The 23,356-nt window shown below is 61.5% G+C and overlaps 3 protein-coding genes across 3 annotated transcripts; all 3 read right to left on the reverse strand.

The window, feature by feature from the left end:
* Positions 1–220: 220 nt before the first annotated feature.
* On the reverse strand, positions 221–10,060 carry LOC110478841 (solute carrier family 22 member 6). The gene is made up of 11 exons (XM_085563910.1): positions 9,092–10,060; positions 7,277–7,705; positions 6,785–6,888; positions 6,320–6,474; positions 5,537–5,705; positions 4,853–4,976; positions 3,949–4,058; positions 3,133–3,347; positions 2,251–2,359; positions 1,241–1,444; positions 221–491 (listed from the first exon to the last, which is right to left on the reverse strand). The coding sequence occupies exons 2-11, from the start codon at positions 7,664–7,666 to the stop codon at positions 422–424; spliced, it is 1,650 nt and encodes a 549-aa protein (XP_085420036.1). The 5' UTR covers positions 7,667–7,705; positions 9,092–10,060; the 3' UTR covers positions 221–421.
* Positions 10,061–10,471: 411 nt separating this feature from the next.
* LOC110478828 (solute carrier family 22 member 6-B) lies at positions 10,472–15,889 on the reverse strand. Its single transcript, XM_021545719.4, has 10 exons — positions 15,075–15,889; positions 14,554–14,654; positions 14,003–14,157; positions 13,245–13,413; positions 12,475–12,598; positions 12,048–12,163; positions 11,708–11,922; positions 11,380–11,488; positions 11,071–11,274; positions 10,472–10,756 (listed from the first exon to the last, which is right to left on the reverse strand). The coding sequence occupies exons 1-10, from the start codon at positions 15,438–15,440 to the stop codon at positions 10,672–10,674; spliced, it is 1,644 nt and encodes a 547-aa protein (XP_021401394.3). The 5' UTR covers positions 15,441–15,889; the 3' UTR covers positions 10,472–10,671.
* Positions 15,890–16,511: 622 nt separating this feature from the next.
* LOC110478842 (solute carrier family 22 member 6-A) lies at positions 16,512–21,489 on the reverse strand. The gene is made up of 10 exons (XM_021545734.4): positions 20,742–21,489; positions 20,164–20,267; positions 19,927–20,081; positions 19,501–19,669; positions 19,296–19,419; positions 19,095–19,210; positions 18,308–18,522; positions 17,985–18,093; positions 17,677–17,880; positions 16,512–16,757 (listed from the first exon to the last, which is right to left on the reverse strand). The coding sequence occupies exons 1-10, from the start codon at positions 21,333–21,335 to the stop codon at positions 16,676–16,678; spliced, it is 1,872 nt and encodes a 623-aa protein (XP_021401409.3). The 5' UTR covers positions 21,336–21,489; the 3' UTR covers positions 16,512–16,675.
* Between the last annotated feature and the right edge of the window lie 1,867 nt (positions 21,490–23,356).

Consider the following 23,356-nt stretch of genomic DNA (forward strand, 5'->3'; position numbering starts at 1 on the left):
CAGTTTTGGGACTGGGCCGTGGCTTCTCCCAGACCTTGTGCTGAGGTTGTTCCGCCCTTTTTTTGGGGTTAAATCTGCCCCGTTTGGGGTTTTTTTTTCCCGCCTGGAAATGCGAATTAATCCCATTCCCAGATTTATTTTGCAGCCAAATCGCCGGAACTGGGGCAAAGGCCGACGAGCTCCGGGAATTCCAATTAATCCTCGCTAACGAGCTCCCGGGGGGTCCCCTGATGTCGGAGCCCCCTTTGGGGGTGGGGACGTCCCCAAATCCTTCTCCCCCCCAGAACAGCCGCGGGCGGAGCCAGATCCCGAAATTCCCACGAGATTTTATTGGGATTGAATAAATAACGTGGGGGGGAGGGGCTGGGGGGCTCCAGGGGGGTCCCGGCCCCAAAATCCCCCCGGGGGTCCCAAACCCCCCTCAGGCGCCGTCCTTGCTCTTGGTGCTGCTCAGGGGGACGGCGACGTCGTCGTCCTCGAGGTGACCCGCCCTGGAGGGACCCCGAAAGCTCCCAGCCGATCCCAAAATTCCCAAAATTTCCATTCTTCCCAATCCCAGAACCTCCAAGCCTTCCCAAAACCTTTGACGTTCTCCCCAAAATGCTCAGGTCTTCCCAAAACTCTCAACCCTACCTGACCCCAAAACCTCCATCCTCACCCCAAAACCTTCATCCCAACCCCAAAACCTCCATCCCAACCCCAAAACCTCCATCCCAACCCCAGAACTTCCATCCTCACCCCAAAACCTCCATCCCAACCTCAAAACCTTCATCCCAACCCCAAAACCTCCATCCCAACCCCAAAACCTCCATCCCAACCCCAGAACTTCCATCCCAACCGCAAAACCTCCATCCCAACCCTAAAACCTCCATCCCAACCCCAGAACTTCCATCCCAACCCCAGAACTTCCATCCTCACCCCAAAATCTCCATCCCAACCCCAAAACCTCCATCCCAACCCCAGAACATCCATCCTCACCCCAAAACCTCCATCCCAACCTCAAAACCTCCAACCCAACTCCAAAACCTTCATCATAATCCCAAAACCTTCACCCCAAACCCAAAACTTCCATCCAAACCTCCAAGCCAACCCAGAACCTCCATCCCAACCCCAAACTTTCTCCATCCCTTTCCAACCCCAAAGCTCCTGGGTTCCTCCAAGAACCGATCGCGCCCCAGAACAGGGACGTTGCCCCCTGGGCAGGGTTGGGGGATCTCGGGGGGGTTTGGGGGGTCCTCACCGCCTCTCCACGTCCTTGACGGTCTCGGGCAGGGGCGCGTTGCGGGTCTCGGGCAGGAAGCAGGTGGCGATGGCCGAGATGACGGGCGCGGCGCCGTAGATGACGAGCGGCAGCGCCGGGCTGACGTCGGCCATCATGCGCACCAGGGGCGCCACCATGCTGCCCACGCGGGCCATGGTGCCCCCCAGGCCCATCCCCGTCTGCCTGTGCCGGGAGAGCCGCGTGCGGGAGGGGCGGACGGACACGGGGACGGGACGGGGACGGACACGGGGACGGACACGGGGATGGGACGGGGATGGACACGGGGATGGATGGATGATGGATGATGGATGATGGATGGATGATGGATGATGGATGGATGGATGGCTGGATGGATGGGTGATGGATACATGGATGGATGGATGGATGCATGATGGATGATGGATGGATGGATGATGGATGATGGATGGATGGATGGATGGATGGATGGATGGATGGCTGGATGGATGGATGATGGATGGATGGATGGATGATGGATGATGGATGGATGGATGGATGATGGATGGATGGATGGATGGATGGATGGATGGGTGATGGATACATGGATGGATGGATGGATGGATGGATGGATGGATGGATGGATGATGGATGGATGGATGGATGGATGGATGGATGGATGGATGGCTGGATGGATGGATGGATGGATAATGGATGGATGGATGGATGGATGATGGATGGATGGATGGATGGGTGATGGATACATGGATGGATGGATGATGGATGATGGATGGATGGATGGATGGATGGATGGATGGATGGATGGATGGATGGATGATGGATGGATAATGGATGGATGATGGATGGATGGATGGATGGAGTGGTCAGTGGTTGGCTTGATGGATGGTTGGGTTAATGAGTGGTTGGGTTGATGACTTGGTTGGGTTCATGGAGGGTCGGGCTGATGGAAGGTGGGGTTGGCACGTGGACAGTGACTGGATGGGTGGGGGCAGGGCTGGGGTGACCCCACCCACCTGATGATGGTGGGGAAGAGCTCCCCAGTGAAGATGTAGGCGCAGTTGAAGGAGGCGGCCAAGGCGCCCTTCCCAACCACGGCGAAGGCCATGCGCAGCGTCGGCAGCTCTGGGGACCACCCAACCGTCACCCCGGCCCCGCAGCTCCTCGGGTCCGGCCACCGGTCACCCTTCACCCCTGCGGTGACCCTGCACCCTCCTGCTGCATCCCTCCCTCCCTCCCTGCCTTCCTCCTTCCCTCCATCCCCGCTCCACCTCACTGTTCATCATCCATCCCTCCATTCCATTCCATTCTCCTCCAATCCATTGTCCCCCATCCCATTCTCCTCCATCCCATTCTCCATCCCATTCTCCTCCAACTCATTCTCCTCCATCCCATTCTCCCCCATCCCATTCTCCAACCCATTCTCCTCCATCCCATTCTCCTCCATCCCATTCTCCCCCATCCCATTCTCCCCCAACTCATTCTCCTCCATCCCATTGTCCTCCATCCCATTCTTCTCCAACTCATTGTCCTCCATCCCATTCTTCTCCAACTCATTGTCCTCCATCCCATTGTTCTCCATCCCATTGTCAACCAACCCACTGTCCTCCATCCCACTGTCCCCCATCCCATTCTCCTCCATCCCATTCTCCTCCAACTCATTCTCCTCCATCCCATTGTTCTCCATCCCATTGTTCTCCATCCCATTGTCACCCAACCCACTGTCCTCCATCCCACTGTTCCCCATCCCATTCTCCATCCCATTCTCCTCCATCCCATTCTCCATCCCATTCTCCATCCCATTCTCCATCCCATTCTCCATCCCTTTCTCCTCCACCCCATTCCCCTCATCCCTGCCCGTCCCCTCCCGGTCCCTCCGTCCCCGTGGCCGCTCCCACCGCTGGGCACGAAGATGTTGGCCAGGATGCAGAGGCCGGCGAGCGCCAGGGCGCCGCCCTGGGCCGGGCGCCGGCCGAGGCAGGAGATGACCAGCACGGACAGGAGCTTGGCCGGGATGTCCACGGCGCCGAACACCAGCTGGCTCACGTAGACGTTGAAGCCGAAGCCCTGCAGGTCCATGGCCAGCCCGTAGTAGGCGAAGCTGGTGGAGAACCTGCGCCAAAATCCGACAAATCAGCACCAAAACCACCCAAAACTGAACGGCTGGGCCTCCAAAAGATGGAGGTTGTCCCAGAAGATGGAGGTTGTCCCAAAAGATGAAGGTTTGCCCTGAAAATGGGGCTTGGTCCCAAGAGAGGATTTTTTTTGCTCCAGAAGTTGTGTGTTTCTCCCAAAAAGTGGGGGTTTTCCCCCAAAAATATGGGAAATTTACCCCAAAAGGTGTTTTCCCCCTCCAAAACAAGTGGGTTGTTTCCCCCAAAGTTGTTTCTTGCCCAAAATATGAGTTTTTTTTCTCAATGAAGGTCTGGATTTATTGTACCCAAAGATGTTCTTCCCCCCAAAAGATTTTTTTTCCCTAACAAGTGGAAAACTTTCCCCAGAAATCTGAGGTCTGCCTCAAAAGGTGGGGGGATTCTATCTCTCAAAAAGTGTTTCTTTTGCACCCAAAATCAGGGCTTTTTACCCACAAATTGATGGGTTATTTCCCCGAAATGTGTTTTTTTTTCTCCTCAATTGGGTTTTGTTCCTAAATAGTGCTTTTTTTCCAACCCAAAAAAAAACCAAACGGAGAAGTGCTTTTGGCCAGGACGCACCAGACGAAGGAGACCCCGCACGACACCGTCCTCATGCCGGGGGTCCGGGCGAGCGCGGCCACGGCCCCGCCGGGCAGCGGCGGCTCCCGGCGCACCAGAGCCCGCAGCGCCTGCGGAGATCGCCGCGATCTGCGGGATCCGCCGGGATCCGCCCGCGGAGGGCTCCGGGGGGCTGCGGAGGGGGACCCGGGGGGCTTCGGGGGACCCGAGGGGTCCCAGGGGGATTGGGGGGGTCGAGGAAGGACCTGGAGGGTCTGGGGGCATCCGGGGATCGGAGGGATTGGGGAGATCCGAGGGATTGGGGGGATCCGAGGGTCTGGGGGGATCCGAGGGGTCTGGGGGGATCCGAGGCACTGGGGGGGATCAGAGGGATTGGGGGGATCCGAGGAATTGGGGGGGATCTGAGGGATTGGGGGGATCCGAGGAATTGGGGGGGATCTGAGGGATTGGGGGGGATCTGAGGGATTGGGGGGATCCGAGGGGTCTGGGGGGATCCGAGGGGTCTGGGGGGATCCGAGGGTCTGGGGGGGATCAGAGGGATTGGGGGGGATCAGAGGGATTGGGGGGATCCGAGGAATTGGGGGGATCCGAGGAATTGGGGGGGATCCGAGGAATTGGGGGGATCCGAGGGTCTGGGGGGATCCGAGGGATTGGGGGGATCCGAGGGATTGGGGGGATCCGAGGGTCTGGGGGCAACCCGAGGGGTCTGCCGGGGGTTGGGGGAATCGCGCCGATCCCACCGAGGGGATCTGGGGGGATCGAGGCCGTGGAGAGAGGGACTGGGGGAGGATTTGGGAGATCCCCCAAGATCGGGGCGGGTCAGGGACGGAGGGCGAACTGGGGGGGATTTCGAGGCAGCTCGAGGGGATTTTGGGGTTCAGAGGGGCCCCAGACCCCTCCCCACCTCCTCGCTGAGCTTGTCCCCCTCCTCCTTCCTGCCGTTGATCCGCGCGACCTTGCGGAGCCCCCGCAGGGCCAGGTCGGCTCGGCCCGAGCTCACCTGCCAGCGCGCCGACTCCACGTACAGCCTGGGCAGGGGGCGGCTGGCAGCGGGTCCCACCCCGGTTCCCACCGCCCCCAGAGCAGCCCGAACTGGGGGGCCGGGGGTGCCCATCACCTCCCACCCTCCGCAAGGATCCCGGAATGGGCGTGGGGATCTGGGGGTCCCTGCACCCCAAAGATCCCAGACTGGGCGGGGGGATCTGGGGGTCGCTGCACCCCAAATGACCCCGGACTGGGAGGGGGATCTGGGGGTCGCTGCACCCCAAATGACCCCGGACTGGGAGGGGGATCTGGGGGTCCCTGCACCCCAAAAATCCCAGACTGGGATGGTGGGGGAAGGCCTGGGGGTCCCTGCATCCCCCCCCACCCCAAAGGACCCTGGACAGAGGGGTCAGGGGAAGGTCAGTGGCAACCTCAACACTTGAGGGGGGGCCTTTCCCAATCTTTAAAGACCCCAGACTCCCAATATCCCCTTTTCTCCCCCAAAATCAGGACAGGGGTGGGCACCAGGGATGGACACGGGGGTGGACATCGGGGGTGGACACCGGGGGTGGGCACTGGGGGTGGGCACTGGGGGGTCCTGTACCATGAGTAGAAGAAGAAGACGAAGAAGGGCAGGGACACGGCGAGCTGGAGCTGCCGCCAGCGCGGGAGCCCAAAGGCCACGGCCGCCAGCACGAACTGGCCCAGGGTGTAGCAGTAGCCATTGATGGTCCCCACCACGGCCCGCGCCTCCGTTGGGATCCACTCCATGCCTGCGGCACCACCGCAGGGTCAGGGGCTGTCCCAGGGGGCCCTGGGGTGGGCCTGGGGGTTGGGTTCCTCACGTGGGAGGTTGGGTCAGTGGGGTTGGGTCAGTGGGGATGGGTTGGGTCAATGGGGTTGGGTTGGGTCAATGGGGTTGGGTCAATGGGGTTGGGTCAATGGGGTTGGGTCAATGGGTTGGGTCAATGGGGTTGGGTCAATGGGTTGGGTCAATGGGGTTGGGTTGGGTCAATGGGGTTGGGTCAGTGGGGTTGGGTCAATGGGGTTGGGTTGGGTCAATGGGGTGGGGTCAATGGGGTTGGGTCAATGGGGTGGGGTCAATGGGGTTGGGTCAATGGGATTGGGTGGGGTCAATGGGGTGGGGTCAATGGGGTTGGGTTGGGTCAATGGGGTGGGGTCAATGGGGTGGGGTCAATGGGGTTGGGTTGGGTCAATGGGGTGGGGTCAATGGGGTGGGGTCAATGGGGTTGGGTTGGATCAATGGGGTGGGGATGGGGTTGGGTCAATGGGGTGGGGTCAGTGGGGTGGGGTGGGGACCCTCCCATAGATCATTGGTTTTGGGGCGGGTGTGTGGGTCCCCGCGGGGTCCCGGGCGGTGGCTCACAGAGCGAGGCGGAGTTGAGGGACACGCCGGCCATGGCCAGCCCGGTCAGGAAGCGGCACACGCAGTAGATCAGCAGGGACGGGGCGGCCGCCGTGCCCACCCCCGTCGCCCCCAGCTGCAGGTAACACCAGGTGAGCAGCACCCGGCGCCCGAACCTGCGGGGACACGCACGGGAGGGACTGGGAGCACTGGGAGCACTGGGAGCACTGGGAGGGACTGGGAGCACTGGGAGCACTGGGAGCACTGGGGTGCTCTGGGGACACTGGGAGTGATGTGGGGACAGAGGAGGACAACCCACGCTGGGACAGACCCACCCTGGGGACGCTGGGACAGCGGGGGTCAGAGGGAGCAGAGAGCACGCCACCCCTCTCCCCCTTCCCAGCACCTCCCAGTTCCTCCCAGTTCCTCCCAGTTCCTCCCAGTTCCTCCCAGTTCCTCCCAGTCCAGCGCCGGGGGAGCACGCACTTGTCGGAGAGGACCCCGAAGAGGCAGGAGCCCAGCAGGATCCCGGCCATGTAGATGGACTGGGCCACCTGCTTCAGCTTCTTGGAGTCACACACCAGGTCCCACTGCCACGGGAGGGGACACGGGGTCACCACGGGGGTCACCACGGGGGTCACCACGGGGGTCACCATGAGGACACCATGGGGAACATCATGGGGTCACCATGGGGACACCACAAAGTTCACCGCAGGGGTCACCATGGGGGTCACCACGAGGGTCACCATGGGGGTCACCACGGGGGTCACCATGAGGACACCAGAAAGATCACCGCAGGGGTCACCAGGGGACACCATGGGGACACCACGGGGGTCACCACGGGGGTCACCATGAGGACACCAGAAAGATCACCGCAGGGGTCACCACGGGGACACCATGGGGGTCACCACGAGGCCACCGCAGGGACACCGGCATCCCCCCGCCCTGGGCGACCCCGGGGTGTCGGCCCTGCCTCACCTCAGTGACGATGGTGTCGGTGAAGATGCCATCCAGGTACATCCAGCCGTCGCGGCACGGCTCGGTGGCCGCCCCGGTGGCCGTGCCGTTGGCCGCGGCGTCGGCCGAGCCGTTGACGTCCAAGAGGTGCCACTGGAGCTCCACGTAGCGGCGGCAGCTCTGGGGCCGGCGGTGGCCGTCCAGGGGGATGGACACGACCGGGGGGACGCTGGCCGCGGTGGCGTTGGCCGCGGGCCGGGCCCGGCAGTGGTGCGCGGGGGTGCCGGCGGTGAAGTTCTGCAGAAGGTTGTGGCTGGCCAGCATGAGCAGCGGCGTGGCCAGCGCGGCCACGTAGGTCACCTGGAAGCGGCCCATGCCACCCAGGCGGGCCAGCAGCTCCACGAAGGACATGGCCGGAGAGGGCACGGAGCTGGACACGGCCCAGGTCAGCTGCGGGTGGGGAGAGGAGGGAAGGGTGAGGGATCGATCGATCGATCGATCAATCAATCAATCAATTGGTCTATCAGATGGGCCAACTGATCTGTTGATTGATCCATCCCTTGATCAATGGACTTGTCTGTCTGACTGATCAATCTGCTGACCAGTCTATCAATCTATCAATCTCTATTGATCCATTAATCTGTCTCTCTGATCTATCAATATATTGATCTCTTATCTATCAATCAATCCACCTATCACCATCACGCTCACTCTATTCATCAATCAATCAGTCACTGATTATTTCTTGTTCTCAGCTCCCCCCAGCCCTTCCCAATTAATCAGTCTATCAAGCAATCAATCGATCAATCAATCAATCTTGTGTCCCCGGTCCCACCAATCCCCCAGATCCCTCATGATCAATCGATCCCCACCTGCTCTCCTCCTCCTCCTCCTCCCCGGCCGCTCCCGGCTCCGGCTCTCGGGACCGTCCGTCCCTCTGTCCGGCCGGCCGTCCCTCTGTCCGGCTCTCCGGCCGTCCCTCTGTCCCTCCGGCCGTCCCTCCCTCGGCCCCGCCCCCGGCCCCTCCTTCACCCCTCGGTCAATCCATTGATCCATGGATCAATGGATTGCTTCACTCTCTCTGCCCATTTATTGATCCTTAGCCTGTCAGCAAATGGATTTCCTGCTGATAATAACCTATTGATCGATCTATTGATCCCCCTGCCAATCAATACAGTGAGTTCTTCCTCTATTGATAGATTATTGATTACTAGACTCCCTTTATCTATAATAGGTTGATCATAATTAGTCCATGATCTCTTTTTGTATTCGTTTATTGATCTATATGTTTTTGTTATTGATCTATTGACCTATTGACTGATCTATTAATCTATTGATGGCTTGGTCAATCAATCTATTAACCTAGAGGGATCTCAATTGATCCATCTGTTAGTCTGTGTATCTCTAGTATCAATAAATTGATCTCTCATCTGTTGATCCAATTAGTCTCTATTTTTCTATTGATGAATCTATTGAACCACGATCAACAAATCAGAATAATGATCTACTTCTCCACCAATCATTCAGTTATTGAGTTATAATCTATTTATCAATGTTTTCATATTAACATCTCTATTGATCCGTCCCTTGGCCTGTAATCTTCCTATTGATTGATTTATTGATCTTTAATTGCTCTCTTAATTGATATATTGACCTTTAATCCCTCTATTTGTTGACTTATTCATTTCAATCTCTCTATCGATCAACCTCCTGACCTATAATCTCTCTATTGATCAGCCCTTTCCTCCATCAATCGATCTGTTGAGCTTTGATCTCTGTCCTGCCCTCGCTGGGCTCTCGGTGACCCACCCATCGATGTCTCTATTGATCACTCACCTGTCTGTCGGTCCCGGCGGCTCCCGGCCTCTCCCAGCACCAGGTCCCGGAGCCCTCGGCCGGCCGCTGCCACCCCCCGGCCCCGTGGCTGCCCACGGCCCTGCCCTGCCCCCGGCCTGGCCCCGCTCCTATTTAAGGCCGCCCCGGTCCCGGTTAACGTTTGACTCCGCCATGGATCGGTGGAGACGCTCCCGGGGCGGAATCGCCGGTGCCAGGCCCACCCGGGACACCCGACGGCTGCCCCTCCATCCCACCCAAGCCATCCTCTTCCTCACCCTGGAAGCCCCCCGGCCCCGGCAGCTGGGGACCCCCGGCCCCCTCTGGCCCGTTCTGCTACTCCAGCGTGGATCATGGATGAGGCAAAGTCCCGGGCGCCCTGAACCGCATCCCTGGGAGCCCCTTGGACCCCGGGCAGGAGGGCACCGGGGGCAGCGGAGCGTGGGGGGACGTGGGGGGGGACGGGGGGGCTGGACACCCGGATCGGCGCCGGCCGGAATGGCGTGGGCCGGGTGTGGGCACGTGGATCCTCAGGATCCCTGGGTCTGTGACATCCCCACGCCCTCAGAATGTCAGGATCCCAGGGGTGCCTGGGCGGTCTGGATCCCCGGGATCCCGGATCCCCGCACATTCAGGCACCGGAGTCTCTGGTCCTTGGGATCCCTGGGTCTTTGGGATCCTCGGGATCCCTGAGGCCTCGAGATCCCTGAGCTCTTGGGATGTCTGGGCACCTTGGGGCCTGGATATTGTGTCCCTGGGATCCCTGGACACCCTAACACCCGAATCCTGGGGATCTGGGTCTTTGGGGTGTCCAGGATCAGGGTGTGTGGGTCCTTGGGATCTCCAGGCACCCGGACATGGGGATTCTTGTGGTCCCCTATCCTCGGGATTCCAAATTCTGGGGATCCCCAGTCCCTGGGGTCCCCAGTCCTCGGGATCCCCAACCCCCAAATCCCAAATCCTTGGGATCCCTGATCCTCAGGGTCCCCAGTGCCTGGGATCCCCAATGCCCAGACCCCCAATCCTCGGGGTCCCCAATCCCCAGACCCCCAATCCCCAGATCCCCAATCCTCGGGGTCCCCAGTCCTCGGGGTCCCCAATCCCCAGACCCCCAATCCTCGGGGTCCCCAGTCCCTGGGATCCCCAATCCCCAGACCCCCAGTCCTCGGGGTCCCCAATCCCCAGACCCCCAATCCTCGGGGTCCCGGCTCCTTCCCACACTCTCTCCCGGCATTGTCCATCCCCGGCAGCTCCGGCCGAGGTCCCGCGGTGCCGAGGCCCCGGTGTCCCGCTGGCTCCCGTGTTTTCCTTCGGGGCGGGACGGGCCCGGCTGCGCGGGACCCCCCGCGGCCGTGGGAAAACAACCCCCACCCCCACACCAGCTTTGCTTTTATTGTTTTTTATTCCAGCGCGGCCCGACTGCCCTCGACACGGAAATCTGGGGGGGCCCCACTCTGTGGTCGCTGCTGCCCCTTTGCTCTTCACGGGTGGTTGGAACCCCCTCCACGCCCCAGTCCTGCTCATTCATCTGGCAGGAGCATCGAGGGCTGAGGATTTTGGGGGTCCCCTGGTGGGGGGTGGCACTAATGGGGCCCTGTGGAGTTGCTGGATGGGGTGGGCTGGAGAGGGACCTGGAGATGTCGGGCTTCGTCCTTCTGGGATTGCGTCCTGGTGGGGAGGGAGGGATGGGGGGGTTTGTGGTGCTGGGATGGGTGTCTGTCCATCCATCCATCATCCATCCATCTATCCATCCATCCATCATCCATCCATCCCTCCATCCGTCCATCATCCATCCATCCATCCATCATCCATCATCCATCCATCCCTCCCAACCAACTTCCATCCCTCCACCCCCCCCTTCAACCAACCCTTCTCTCCCTCTGTCCCACCCCCTGTCCCTCCCCATCCTCCATCCCATCCCAGCACCATCCCCGATCCACCATCCATCCCCTCCCCTCATCCCTGATCCTCTCCAGCCCCACCTTCCCTCCACCTCCTCCACGGTCTCGGGCAGCGCCATGTTCCGTGTCTCGGGCAGGAAGGCGGCCACCAGCCCCGACACCACGGGCGCGGCGCCGTAGATGACGAAGGGCAGCGCCGGGAAGAGCTCGCCCGCCATCTTCACCAGGGGGGCCATGATGCTGCCCAGCCGCGACATGGTGTTGGCCAAGCCCATGCCCGTCTGCCTGTGGGACACACGGAGCTCCCGAGGGCACCTGAGGAACCTGAGGGACCTGAGGGACCTGAGGGACCACCCCGGCACGGCCGCCCCGGCCACGCCCCAGCCTTACCGGATCACGGTGGGGTAGAGCTCGCCCGTGTAGAGGAAGACGCAGTTGAAGGACGCGGCCAAACAACCTTTCCCAAAAACGGCCAGGGCTGTCCGGACTGTCCGGAGCTCTGAGGGGACAGCGGGACACCTGGGAGTCACCTCAGTGTCCCTACCTGCGCTGAGGTCACTTGACAAGAGGAGACCCCAAACACCGGGATTGGGGCAAATCCCCCATAAAAAGGTAAAATTACCGAACCTGGGGGTTCCATCAACGGGCTGAGCTCATCCGGGCCCTCCCAGGAAGGTTGGAGATGAGGGGACACCAGTGCCACCACCCCCGGCCTCACCTCGTGGCACCAAGACGTTGGCCAGGATGGCCAAGCCGGCCAGGATGAGGGTGATGGCCTGGGTGAAGCGGCGCCCCACGTAGGTGATGGTGAGGATGGACATCAGCTTGGCTGGGATGTCCACGGCGCCGAAGATCAGCTGGATCACGTAGATGTTGACCTCAAAGTTCTGCAGGTCCATGGCCAACCCGTAGTAGGCAAAGCTGGTGGAGAACCTGGGCCACGAGATGGGAGGGGGGATAAAATATCACCTGTGGGGAGGTGTGGGGTGGCATGGGGGGTCAAGGACGTAGAGCGGGATGGACAACCACCCACTGGTGTCCTCCACCGCCGGCCATACCACACGAAGCAGAGGCAGAAGGAGATGCGGCGCAGGACCGGCGTCCGGACCAGGTCAACCAGGGTGTGGCGGGTCTTTGATGACGTCATCTCCTTCTCCATGTGGGACCTCAGGGTCTGGAGGGACAGGGAGGGCTCTGGGATGGGCGGGGGGCACTGGGGACCCTCCAGGTCTGGGCAGGACGGGTGGAAAAGGGGAAGGGGGGTCATGGGTGGATGGTGGGATGGAGATGGTGGGTTCATGGATGGGTGGGTGGAGATGGAGGAGATGGAGGTGATGGATGCTGTTGAGGTGATGAAGATGAGTGGGTGGATGGACAGGATGCACAAGGGATGATGGATGGACAGCTGTCCATGGGGTAGATATTCAAGGGACCCCCTATAAAACACCCCAGGGACACCCTGGGGGACCCGATGGAGCCTTTTACTTCTATGTCGAGCTTGTCCCCTTCTTCCTTCTTCCCGTTGATCCTGGCCACCTTCTGGAGCTCCTGCAGGGCCTGGTGGGACTTCCCCACCATGACGAGCCACCGTGCTGACTCCGTCAGCCACCTGCATGGGAGGGGACATCCCTCCATCAGTCATCCATGCATCATCCATGCATCATCCATCATCCATCCATCCATCATCCATCCATCATCCATCATCCATCCATCCATCCATCCATCATCCATCCATCATCCATCCATCCATCATCCATCCATCCATCCATCCATCATCCATCCATCCATCCATCCCTCCATCCATCCATCCATCCATCCATCATCCATCCATCCATCATCCATCCATCCATCCATCCATCCATCCATCCATCCATCCATCATCCATCATCCATCCATCCATCCATCCATCCATCATCCATCCATCCATCCATCCATCCATCATCCATCCATCCATCCATCATCCATCCATCATCCATCATCCATCCATCATCCATCCATCCATCCATCCATCCATCCATCCATCCATCCATCCATCCATCATCCATCATCCATCCATCCATCCATCCATCCATCATCCATCCATCCATCATCCATCATCCATCCATCATCCATCCATCCATCCATCCATCCATCCATCATCCATCCATCCATCCATCCATCCATCCATCCATCATTCATCCATCCATCCATCCATCCATCCATCCATCCATCCATCATCCATCATCCATCCATCCCTGTCCCTTCCTCCTCCTCACCAGGAGTAGAGGAAGAAGCCGAAGAAGGGCAGGGACACCACGAGCTGCAGCCGGCGCCAGTCGGGGACGGCGAAGGCGACGCCGGCCAGCAGGAACTGCCCGGTGGTGTAGCAGTACCCCATGAAGGTGCCCACCAGCGCCCGCATGTGTGTCGGCATCCACTCCAGTGCTGTGGGAAACGGCACGTGGGGACCAGCTGGGAGTGCCCACCACCACCCCAGGGGACACGGAGACCACTGGGATGGTGCCCAAGGGACACGGACACCACTGGAATGGTGCCCAAGGGCCATGGAGACCATTGGGATAGTGCCCAAGGGACATGGAGACCAGCAGGATGGTGCCCACAGGTATCCTAGGGGAACATGGAGCCCAGGGCAGGTTCTGGGGTGACATGGACCCACAGGTGCCAGGGGACATGGAGACCACCAGGATGGTGCCCAGGGGACATGGAGACCACCGGGATGGTTCCTGGAGGGCATGGAGACCACCAGGACGGTGCCCAGGGGACATGGAGACCACCAGGATGGTGCCCAGGGGACATGGAGACCACTGGGATGGTTCCTGGAGGGCATGGAGACCACCAGGATGGTGCCCAGGGGACATGGAGACCACCAGGATGGTTCCTGGAGGGCATGGAGACCACCAGGACGGTTCCTGGAGGGCATGGAGACCACCGGGATGGCTCCCAGAGGTTCAGGGGGTCACGGAGCCCACCCAGGTCGCAGCCAGGGCGGGTACCGGGCGCGGGGGTGACGTACAGAGGGAGACGCTGTTGAGGACGATGCCCGAGAAGGCCATGCCCGTCAGGAAGCGGAACAGGCAGTACACGGTGAAGGTGGGCGCGAAGGACGAGCAGGTGCCCATGGCGGCCATCTGCAGGTAGCACCAGGTGAGCACCGAGCGGCGGCCGAACCTGGGCAGGGAGGAGGAGGAGGAGCAGGGGGTGAGGATGAAGAAATGGGGGTGGAGGAGGAGGGGGAAGAGGAAGAGGAGGGGAGGAGAAAATGGAGAGGAGGAGGAGGAGACAAGAAGGATGAAGAAGGAGGCAGGGGAAGGAAGAGGGGGTGAAGAGGAGGAGAAAGGGGTGAGGAGGAGGGTGAGGAGGGGGAAGAAGGATGAGGAAGGTGAGGAAGACAGAGGAGGCGAGGAGAAAAAGGAGTTGAGGAGCAAAAAGAGGATGAGCAGAAGAAAGAAAGAGGAGGAAGAGGAGGGAATGAGGAGGAGGCAGAGAGGGTGAGAAGGTGAGACGGTGAGAAGGTGAGAGGACCTCCCGGTGCCACCCCACCCACCTGCAGGAGCTCCCCCTCACCTGTCTGAGAGCCCCCCGAAGAAGCCGCCCACCAGGACTCCGGCCATGTAGAGCGACTGCGCCAGCTGCTTGAGCCCGCGGGAGCTGCACACCAGGTCCCACTGCCGAGGGACGAGGACGTGGGGTGGGACAGAGATCAGGGTCCCCTCTGGCCTCCCAAACCCCAAACCCACCCGCGGTGGCCAGTAAGGTCAATGCATGGCCAATGGAGAGATGACACTTAATTCTCGGCCACCCTTGATGGCATTGCTGTGGTTGGAAGGTCCATCCAAGGCTCCTGTGACCCCCTGGTGACCCCCTTGTTGATGGCCACCAACTCCCCATCCCTCCCTTCCTCTCCTGGGGCTTCCTGGTGTTGAGTGTCTCCACCAAAGGTTGAGCCGGGAAGATGCTCCAGTTGGGAGAGGTCAATGCTGTGTTGGCAGCAGAGCCTTTGTTGGTGCCTCCAGGTGGGACCCACCCACGGGATTGGGTGAAAAGCCCACCAGAACCCCCCCAAAACCCCTCCACCACCGTCCCACCTCAGTGACGATGGTGCTGGTGAAGACGCTGCGGTCGTAGGTCCAACCGTCGCCGCACGGCTCCGTCTCCGGCCAAGAGCTGTTGGGCTCCGAACCATTGGCCTCCAAAAGCCACCACTGGGGCGTCACGAAGCGCCGGCACCGCTCCCCGCGGGGCACCCACACCCTCAGCAGGACCTCGGGGTCGAGGCCGCTGGCGTTGGCCTCCGGGCGCGGGCGGCACCGGTGGGCGCTGGTGGCGGCGGTGAAGTTCTGCAGGAGGTTGTGGCTGGCCATCATCAGCACGGGCAGGGACAGGAGCAGCACCGAGACCACCTGGAAGCGCCCCATGCCCCCCACGTGCTCCAGGAGGCTGCCGAAAGCCATCCTGCCACCACCGGGGCCCGGGAACGCCCCACAGCCATGCAGAACCCCGGATTTCGGGGGTTTCGCCCCAAAAACGCCTCCCTGTCCCACACGGCGCCTTCCCTCCACAGCACCCAGGGGTGGTCTCCTATATAACCCAGCCCAAGGGTGGTTTGGGTTAATGTTTGACTTCTCCGTGGGGTTTTTGGTGGGTTTCCAGCAGAAGAAGGCAAAAGTGCAGCGCAAAGGTGCCCAGGAGTGAAAAAAAAGGTGATTTAGGCGCAGAAGTCCCCTAAAATGGGGCAAAACTGGAGCAATTTGGGGCAGGAGGACGAGGAATATGGAATTCTTTTGAATTGTTATTTCATAGCGATGCCTTTTTGAGGGGAAAAGTCAGATTTTGGAGAGGGGGCGTCCAGGAGGTTGGGTGGGCACTGCAAGGAGAGGAGGTCTCCTGGCATGGACCAATGCCCGGCCCTCGGTGGCGCCTTTGGGTTAAATTTTAGTGATTTCGGTGGTCAAAAGGCGAGCGGAAGGTGCTGACGGAGGTGGCCCTGCCTGGGTCAGCGCATTCCCCGCCGGGGTTAATTTTTGATGGGGACTTGATGGGGCCAAGGGACACGTCAGAAACGGGAGCAAGGGCCAAGGTGGCTTCGGGGGACAGGAATCGGGGAAGGGGCGTCGCGGCGGCGCCGGGAGGGGGCCGGGCAGGATTCGGGAGCTCCTGGAGCTTCTCTGGGATTTGAGGGATTGGAGTTTGGAGTTCTTGAGGATTGGCTTGTTGGAGGTGACATCCAGCGCGGTGCTCTTGGTGCCACCTTATCTGAGGTGACTTTGGGGACACAGTTCTTGGGCACCATCCTACTGGAGAAGGTGACGAGGTGTCATTAAAAACGGGGGTTTTGGGTGCCACCTCATTGACGGACAAGGTTGTGGGGTGTCCTCCTGTGGAGATGACCTCCAAAAAACGGGGTCCTTGGTCATCTCCTTATTGGAAGTGACCTCAGGGACACAATTCGTGGGCACTGTCCCATGGGAGGTGACCTCGGACGTGGCTGTCAGGGGTGACCTGGGGGGGCACAGAGAAGACCCCGAGACATGTCCCCACCAGAGCTGTTTTATTCCCACCCAGATGTCCCTGCCCCAACAGGAGGTCACCAGTCACGACCGAGGCCTCCCCCTCAAGCTGTGGGGACCCCTGCGGTGGTGGCCGCTGGTGGCCGGGGCTGGGGCGCTGCGTCCACCCCCAGGGTCCCTCAGGCCTCCTTCAGGGGGGACCTGTCCTGGGGCTGGAGCGCGATCTTCTCCTTGGGGTCACCTGCTGGCTTCTGCTTGGTCCTGGAGGGAGGAGGAGGAGGAGGAGGAGGAGGAGGAGGAGGAGGAGGAGGAGGAGGAGGAGGAGGAGGAGGAGGAGGAGGAGGAGGAGGAGGAGGAGGAGGAGGAGGAGGAGGAGGAGGAGGAGGAGGAGGAGGAGGAGGAGGAGGAGGAAGAAGAGGGTCATGGCAAAGGGAGAGTGGTCCAGGCTGAGCATTCAGCCAATCACAGAGCTCGTTCTTCTGCCAAAATCCCCATCCACCTGTCCCTCAATGCAGCCAAGGGTCCCTTGACCCTGAACCTCTTTGTGGCTGGGGTTGTCCATCATTGTCCATCATCCATCCATTGCCAATTATCCAACCATCCGTCGTCCATCCATTGTCCATCATTGGCCATCATCATCCATCACTGTCCATCACCCATCCATTGTCCATGTAACCATCCATGCATCATCCATCACTCAACCATACACTGTCCATCATCCAACCATCATTCAATCATCATCCATCCATCCAAAATCCATCCATCCATCATCCATCCATCCATCCATCTTCCATCCATCCATCTTCCATCCATCCATCCATCCATCCATCCATCCATCCATCATCCATCCATCCATCCATCATCCATCCATCTTCCATCCATCCATCCATTCATCCATCCATCCATCTTCCATCCATCCATCCATCCATCCATCCATCCATCCATCCATCCATCTTCCATCCATCCATCCATCCATCCATCCATCCATCCATCCATCCATCCATCCATCATCCATCCATCCATCCATCATCCATCCATCTTCCATCCATCCATCCATTCATCCATCCATCCATTCATCCATCCATCCATCATCCATCCATCCATCCATCCATCATCCATCCAAAATCCATCCATCCATCATCCATCCATCCATCCATCCCCCACCCTCCCTGCCACCCACCTGTTCTCCACCTCCTCGATGGTGTCGGGCAGCGGCGTGTTGAGTGTCTCGGGCAGGAACGCGGCCGCCACGGCGGCCACCACAGGGGCCACCCCGTAGACGGCGGGGGGCAGGAAGGGGTAGTACTCGTCCATCATCTTCACCAGCGGCGCCACGATGCCGCCCACGCGCGCCATGGTGCTGCCGAAGCCCAGCCCCGTCTGCCTGCGGCGCCGGGAGGGTCACGGGCGGCACGGAGCACCCTGGGGTGCCCGGGGAGGCGTCCCCGGGACCCGCCCCACCGCGGGGACCTGGGGCCGGGGCGATACCTGATGGGCGTGGGGTAGAGCTCGGTGGTGTAGAGGAAGACGCAGTTGAAGGAGGCGGACAGGCAGCCCTTGCCGATGACGGCCAGCGCCGTGCGCAGCGTCTGCAGCTCTGCGGGGACACCGCGGCTCGGCCACCGAGCGGGGGGACGTGGGGACACCAGGGCTTGACCACCGTGCGGGGCCACCTCGGGCAGGTGGGGATGGGGCAGGGAGGGAGGATGGAGGGATGGGGAAGTCAGTGGTCACACAGGGATGGAAACATGGAGAAAGACGATCTGGGGACATTGATGACCCAGGTGTTGGAGAACCCCCTCCACACCCACCTGTGGGCACAAAGATGTTGGCCACGATGACCAGTCCCGCGAAGAACAAGGCCACCATGAGCGAGAGCCGCCGGCCGACGTAGCTCAGGGACACGGTCACCACCACCTTGGCCGGAAAGTCAACGGCGCCGAAAATCACCTGGATGAGGTAAATGCTGACCCCGAAGTTCTGCAGGTCCATGGCCAAGCCGTAGTAGGAGAAACTGATGGAGAACCTGGAGCGAGGTGGGAGTGGGGGGACCTTGAGGTGACATCACCCTCCTGGGATGGGCAGGTGGGAGAGGAGAGGACTGGGAGGCAGTTGGATGGGTGGGGTCACTGGTTGGGTGTCCAGGTGTCCATCCTTCCCTTCATCCATCTGTGAGCCTGACCAGCCATCTGTCCATCCATCCATCCATCCATCCATCCATCCATCCATCCATCCATCCATCATCCATCCATCCATCATCCATCATCCATCATCCATCATCCATCCATCCATCCATCATCCATCCATCCATCATCCATCATCCATCCATCATCCATCCATCCATCCATCCATCATCCATCCATCCATCATCCATCCATCCATCCATCATCCATCCATCCATCATCCATCATCCATCCATCATCCATCCATCATCCATCCATCATCCATCCATCCATCCATCCATCCATCCATCATCCATCCATCCATCCATCCATCATCCATCATCCATCCATCCATCCATCCATCCATCCATCCATCCATCCATCCATCCATCATCCATCTCTCCCTCTCTCCGTCCCTCCTTGCCCCCAGCCCCACCAGACGATGGAGAGGCAGAAGAAGATGTGGCGGATCACGGGGGTCCGGACCAGGTCGGAGACGGTGTAGGAGGATTTCAGAGCTGCCAACTCCTCCTTCATGTTGGACTTCAACATCTGGGAGAGGGGAAAGGGAAGAGGTTGGAGGGGCTGGAACCCCCACCCCACCCCACCCCCCACGCCCACCATGGGGCCACCAGACCTCCACCGTGATCTTCTCCCCCTCCTCCTTCCGGTTGTTGAAGGTGGCCACGCGCTGCAGGACCTTCACCGCCCGGTCAGCTTTGCCCGAGAGCACCAACCACCGCGCCGACTCCGCCAACCACCTGCCGCCGGCGAGGGGAAACTGAGGCACAGCCATCACCCCCCGCGCCCCCACGGCCTCCCCGAGGGGCCCAACGTCCTACCAGGAGTAGAGGAGGAAGACGAAGAAGGGCAGGGACACGGAGAGCTGGAGCCAGCGCCAGTGGGGGACGGCGTAGGCCACCCCGGCCAGGATGATCTGGCCCAGGGTGTAGGCGAAGCCGGTGATGGCCACGGTGATGGCGCGGTAGGGCGTGGGGATCCACTCCACCACTGCCAGGGACACGGGGACACGGCTCGCTCCGCGTGTCCCCGGAGCGCCGGGACCCTCGTGGGCGGAGCGGCCGCCCCAGCGCGGTCACACGTGGCCGTGCCCCCGGCGTGGCCGCAGCCATGTCCTCGCCCACGGACACGGGGACGTCCCCTCCTTGACCGCTGGGTTGTCCCCACCCAGGACCATTGGGGTGTCCACCTCCATGGCCATGGCCATGCCCCACCCCTGAGCACGGGCTGTCCCCGTGTCCCCTCACCCAGGCAGGCGATGCTGAGGCCGAAGCCGGACAGCGCCATCCCGCCGGCGAAGCGGAAGACGCAGTAGGAGGCGTAGGTGGGCGCGAAGGCCGTGCACGTCCCCATCACCCCCAGCTGCAGGTAGGACCACATCAACATGGCCTTGCGCCCAAACCTGCAACAGGAGCCACTGGGAGCCACTGGGAGCCACCAGGGAAACTGAGGCACAGAGGCGGGGGGGTCTCTGCTGCCTTTACCTGTCTGAGAGGCCCCCCAGGACCAGGGCGCCCACCAGGACCCCGGCCATGTAGATGGACTGGGCCATCTGCCGCAGCTGCCGGTAGGCACAGACCAGGTCCCACTGCCGGGACAGGGGGACATCTGCCAGTGTCAGTCCCTCCTTCTTCCTCTGATCCATCATCCATCCATCATCCATCCTCCATCATCCATCCATCATCCATCATCCATCCATCCATCATCCATCCATCTTCCATCCATCCATCATCCATCCATCCATCATCCATCATCCATCCATCATCCATCCATCCATCATCCATCCTCCATCATCCATCCATCATCCATCCATCATCCATCCATCCATCATCCATCCATCCATCCATCATCCATCCATCCATCCATCCATCCATCCATCCATCCATCCATCCATCATCCATCCATCCATCCATCATCCATCCATCATCCACCCATCCATCCCTTGTCTGTCCCTCCCTCCCACCTCCCCCCAGATCCCACCCCCTCCCCACAGAGCTGTTGTCCCCCCATGGACACCATGGTCACCTCCCCACCCTCCCCGTCCCCGCGTCCCCGTCCCCACCTCGGTGACGATGGTGGACACGTAGATGCTGCGGTCGTAGTCCCAGCCATCACGGCACGGCTCGGTGGCCCGGGCACCGCCGGTGGCATTGGCCACGTAGCGCCGGCAGGACCCCAGGGTGACATCAGGGGACCCCGGGGTGACATTGGACCACCCCATCGCGGCACCAGTGGGCCCCAGGCTGCCATCGGAGGACCCCCAGGTGGCATCAGGCCGGACATGGGTGTCACTGGGTGTCCCTGCGGTGCCATCGAGCGTGACGTGGGTGGCACCGGAGCTGGGGACGCCACTGGGGGACCTCAGGGTGGCACCAGGTGACCCCGAGGTGCCACCAGGAGACCCGAGGACGGCGTCGGAGCCCCTCGAGGTGTCCCGAGGATGGGCTGAGGTGGCATCGGGGGTGGCTCCGAGCGGCGCCGGCGCGGCGCTGGGGACAGCGGGGACGCGGCAGCGGTGCGGGGGCACGGCGGCGGTGAAGTTCTGCAGCAGGTTGTGGCTGGCCATGAGCAGGATGGGCACCGCCAGCAGCGCCGTCTGCAGCACCTGGAAGCGGCCCAGGCCCCCGACCTGCGCCAGCAGCGCCGCGAACGGCATCGCGGGGACACCGCTGGCTTGGGGACACCGCTGGACACGGGGACACTGCTGGAGATGGGGACACCGCCGGCTTGGGGACACCGCTGGAGATGGGGACACTACTGGAGATGGGGACACCGCTGGACACGGGGACACCGCCGGCTTGGGGACACCGTGGGACACGGGGACACTGCCAGACACGGGGACACCGCTGGAGATGGGGACACCGCCGGCTTGGGGACACCGTGGGACACGGGGACACCGCTGGAGATGGGGACACCGCCGGCTTGGGGACACCGCGGGACACGGGGACACCGCTGGACACAGGGACACTGCTGGAGATGGGGACACTGATGGACACGGGGACACTGATGGACACAGGGACACTGCTGGAGATGGGGACACCGCTGGAGATGGGGACACCGCCGGCTTGGGGACACCGCTGGACACGGGGACACCGCTGGAGATGGGGACACTGCCAGACACGGGGACACTGATGGACACGGGGACACTGATGGACACAGGGACACTGCTGGCCTGGGGGACGGTGCCACCCAGGGGGATGGCAGCACTCATGGGGACACCACAATCCATGGGGACACCAGTGAACACAGGGACACAGGGCCCTGGGGACACCCAAGACATGGGGACGTCACCTGTGGGGACACCACCACCCCCACTGGGGCTTCATCACCTGAGGGGACACCATGAAACACGGGGACCTGGGGCGTGGGGACATCTTCAGCCATGGGGATGGCAGGACATGGAGACACGGGGACAGAGGGACACCATCCCAGGGGACACAGCCACCCCAGGGCCATGGGGACACGGGACGGGGTGGGCACCGCTGGGAGTGCTGAGCTGGGGCCACCAGGATGTGGGGACAGGGGACACCACGGGGACCCAGAGATGGGGAGGGGACACGGGGCAGGGGTGTGGTGACCACTGGGGACGGTGTCACCGCTTGCGTCACGCGTCCCCAACCCCTCTGATGTCCCCAGCATGTCCCTGTCCCTGCTCCACCTCGGCGCAGCTCCCCAGGGATGGGGACATCCGGCCAGCTGTGACTCCGTGTCCCCAAGGTGAAGGGTGCCACCTGTGATGTCCCCAAACCCTCCCTGATGTCCCCACCGTTCTCCTCCATGTCCCCAAGCTGTCCCGTGTCCCCTCTGTGATTTCCCCAGCCCAAGCCATGGCCCCACCACACCCCCAATGCTCCCAGTGTCCCCCCACGATGTCCCCAACCTGCCCAATGTCCCCTCCCCTCCCTGAGAGAGTGTCCCCAACCCCCCCACGATGTCCCCAACCCCTCGCTGGTGCCCCAAGCTGTTCCCATGTCCCCCCACAGTGTCCCCACCCCATCCTGTAACCCCCCGATGTCCCCCCCCTCCATCCCCGCCTCGTTGTGCCCCCCAGTCCTGTCCCAGGAATGTCCCCAAGTGTCCCCAGGTGTCCCCAGCTGTCCTCCAGGTGCCGCCCCCATCCCGAGGTCCCCCCACTGTCCCCATCTGTTGTCCCCTCCCCCTTTGCTCCCCCCGACCCCACCGGACCCCCTGTCCCGGGGGTCCCCCCAATTGTCCCTGTCCCCTGTGCCAGGGGTCCTCCCCGCTGTCCTCCCGTGTCCCCACCTGTGCTGTCCCTGTCCCTGTCCCTGTCCCTGTCCCTGTCCCCCTGTCCCTGTCCCTTTGTCCCTCTGTCCCTGTCCCTCTGTCCCAATCCCTGTCCCTGTCCCTGTCCCCCTGTCCCTGTCCCTGTCCCCCTGTCCCTGTCCCCCTGTCCCTGTCCCCCTGTCCCCCTGTCCCAATCCCTGTCCCCCTGTCCCTCTGTCCCTGTCCCCCTGTCCCTGTCCCTCTGTCCCTGTCCCCCTGTCCCCCTGTCCCAATCCCTGTCCCCCTGTCCCAATCCCTGTCCCCCTGTCCCCCTGTCCCTGTCCCGGCTCCCCCCGTGTCCCACCTGCGCTGCCGCCGCTGTCCCTGTCCCTCTCCCCGGTCCCGGTTCCCGTCCCGGTCCCGGTCGCGGTCCCCGCTCGCTCCGTTACACAA

The sequence above is a fragment of the Lonchura striata genome, chromosome 31 (genome assembly GCF_050655825.1).
Source record: "Lonchura striata isolate lonStrDom1 chromosome 31, ASM5065582v1, whole genome shotgun sequence".
Taxonomy (NCBI): domain Eukaryota; kingdom Metazoa; phylum Chordata; class Aves; order Passeriformes; family Estrildidae; genus Lonchura; species Lonchura striata.

What these genes read in the sequence shown, in the direction of transcription:
- LOC110478841 (XM_085563910.1), bottom strand. Translation starts at nt 7,666, where the DNA reads ATGTCCTTCGTGGAGCTGCTGGCCCGCCTGGGTGGCATGGGCCGCTTC. An exon ending in TTCGGGGTCCTCTCCGACAA is followed by an intron (nt 6,475 to 6,784) that starts GTGCGTGCTCCC and finishes GTGTCCCCGCAG; the next exon opens with GTTCGGGCGCCGGGTGCTGC. An exon ending in GTCTTCTTCTTCTACTCATG is followed by an intron (nt 4,977 to 5,536) that starts GTACAGGACCCC and finishes CCCCCTGCCCAG; the next exon opens with GCTGTACGTGGAGTCGGCGC.
- LOC110478828 (XM_021545719.4), bottom strand. Translation starts at nt 15,440, where the DNA reads ATGGCTTTCGGCAGCCTCCTGGAGCACGTGGGGGGCATGGGGCGCTTC. An exon ending in CCAGCACCATCGTCACTGAG is followed by an intron (nt 14,655 to 15,074) that starts GTGGGACGGTGG and finishes GTCCCTCGGCAG; the next exon opens with TGGGACCTGGTGTGCAGCTC. An exon ending in CTCTACCCCACCGTGATCCG is followed by an intron (nt 11,275 to 11,379) that starts GTAAGGCTGGGG and finishes TGTGTCCCACAG; the next exon opens with GCAGACGGGCATGGGCTTGG.
- LOC110478842 (XM_021545734.4), bottom strand. Translation starts at nt 21,335, where the DNA reads ATGCCGTTCGCGGCGCTGCTGGCGCAGGTCGGGGGCCTGGGCCGCTTC. An exon ending in GGGAGAAGATCACGGTGGAG is followed by an intron (nt 19,211 to 19,295) that starts GTCTGGTGGCCC and finishes CCCCTCTCCCAG; the next exon opens with ATGTTGAAGTCCAACATGAA. An exon ending in CTCTACCCCACGCCCATCAG is followed by an intron (nt 17,881 to 17,984) that starts GTATCGCCCCGG and finishes CCGGCGCCGCAG; the next exon opens with GCAGACGGGGCTGGGCTTCG.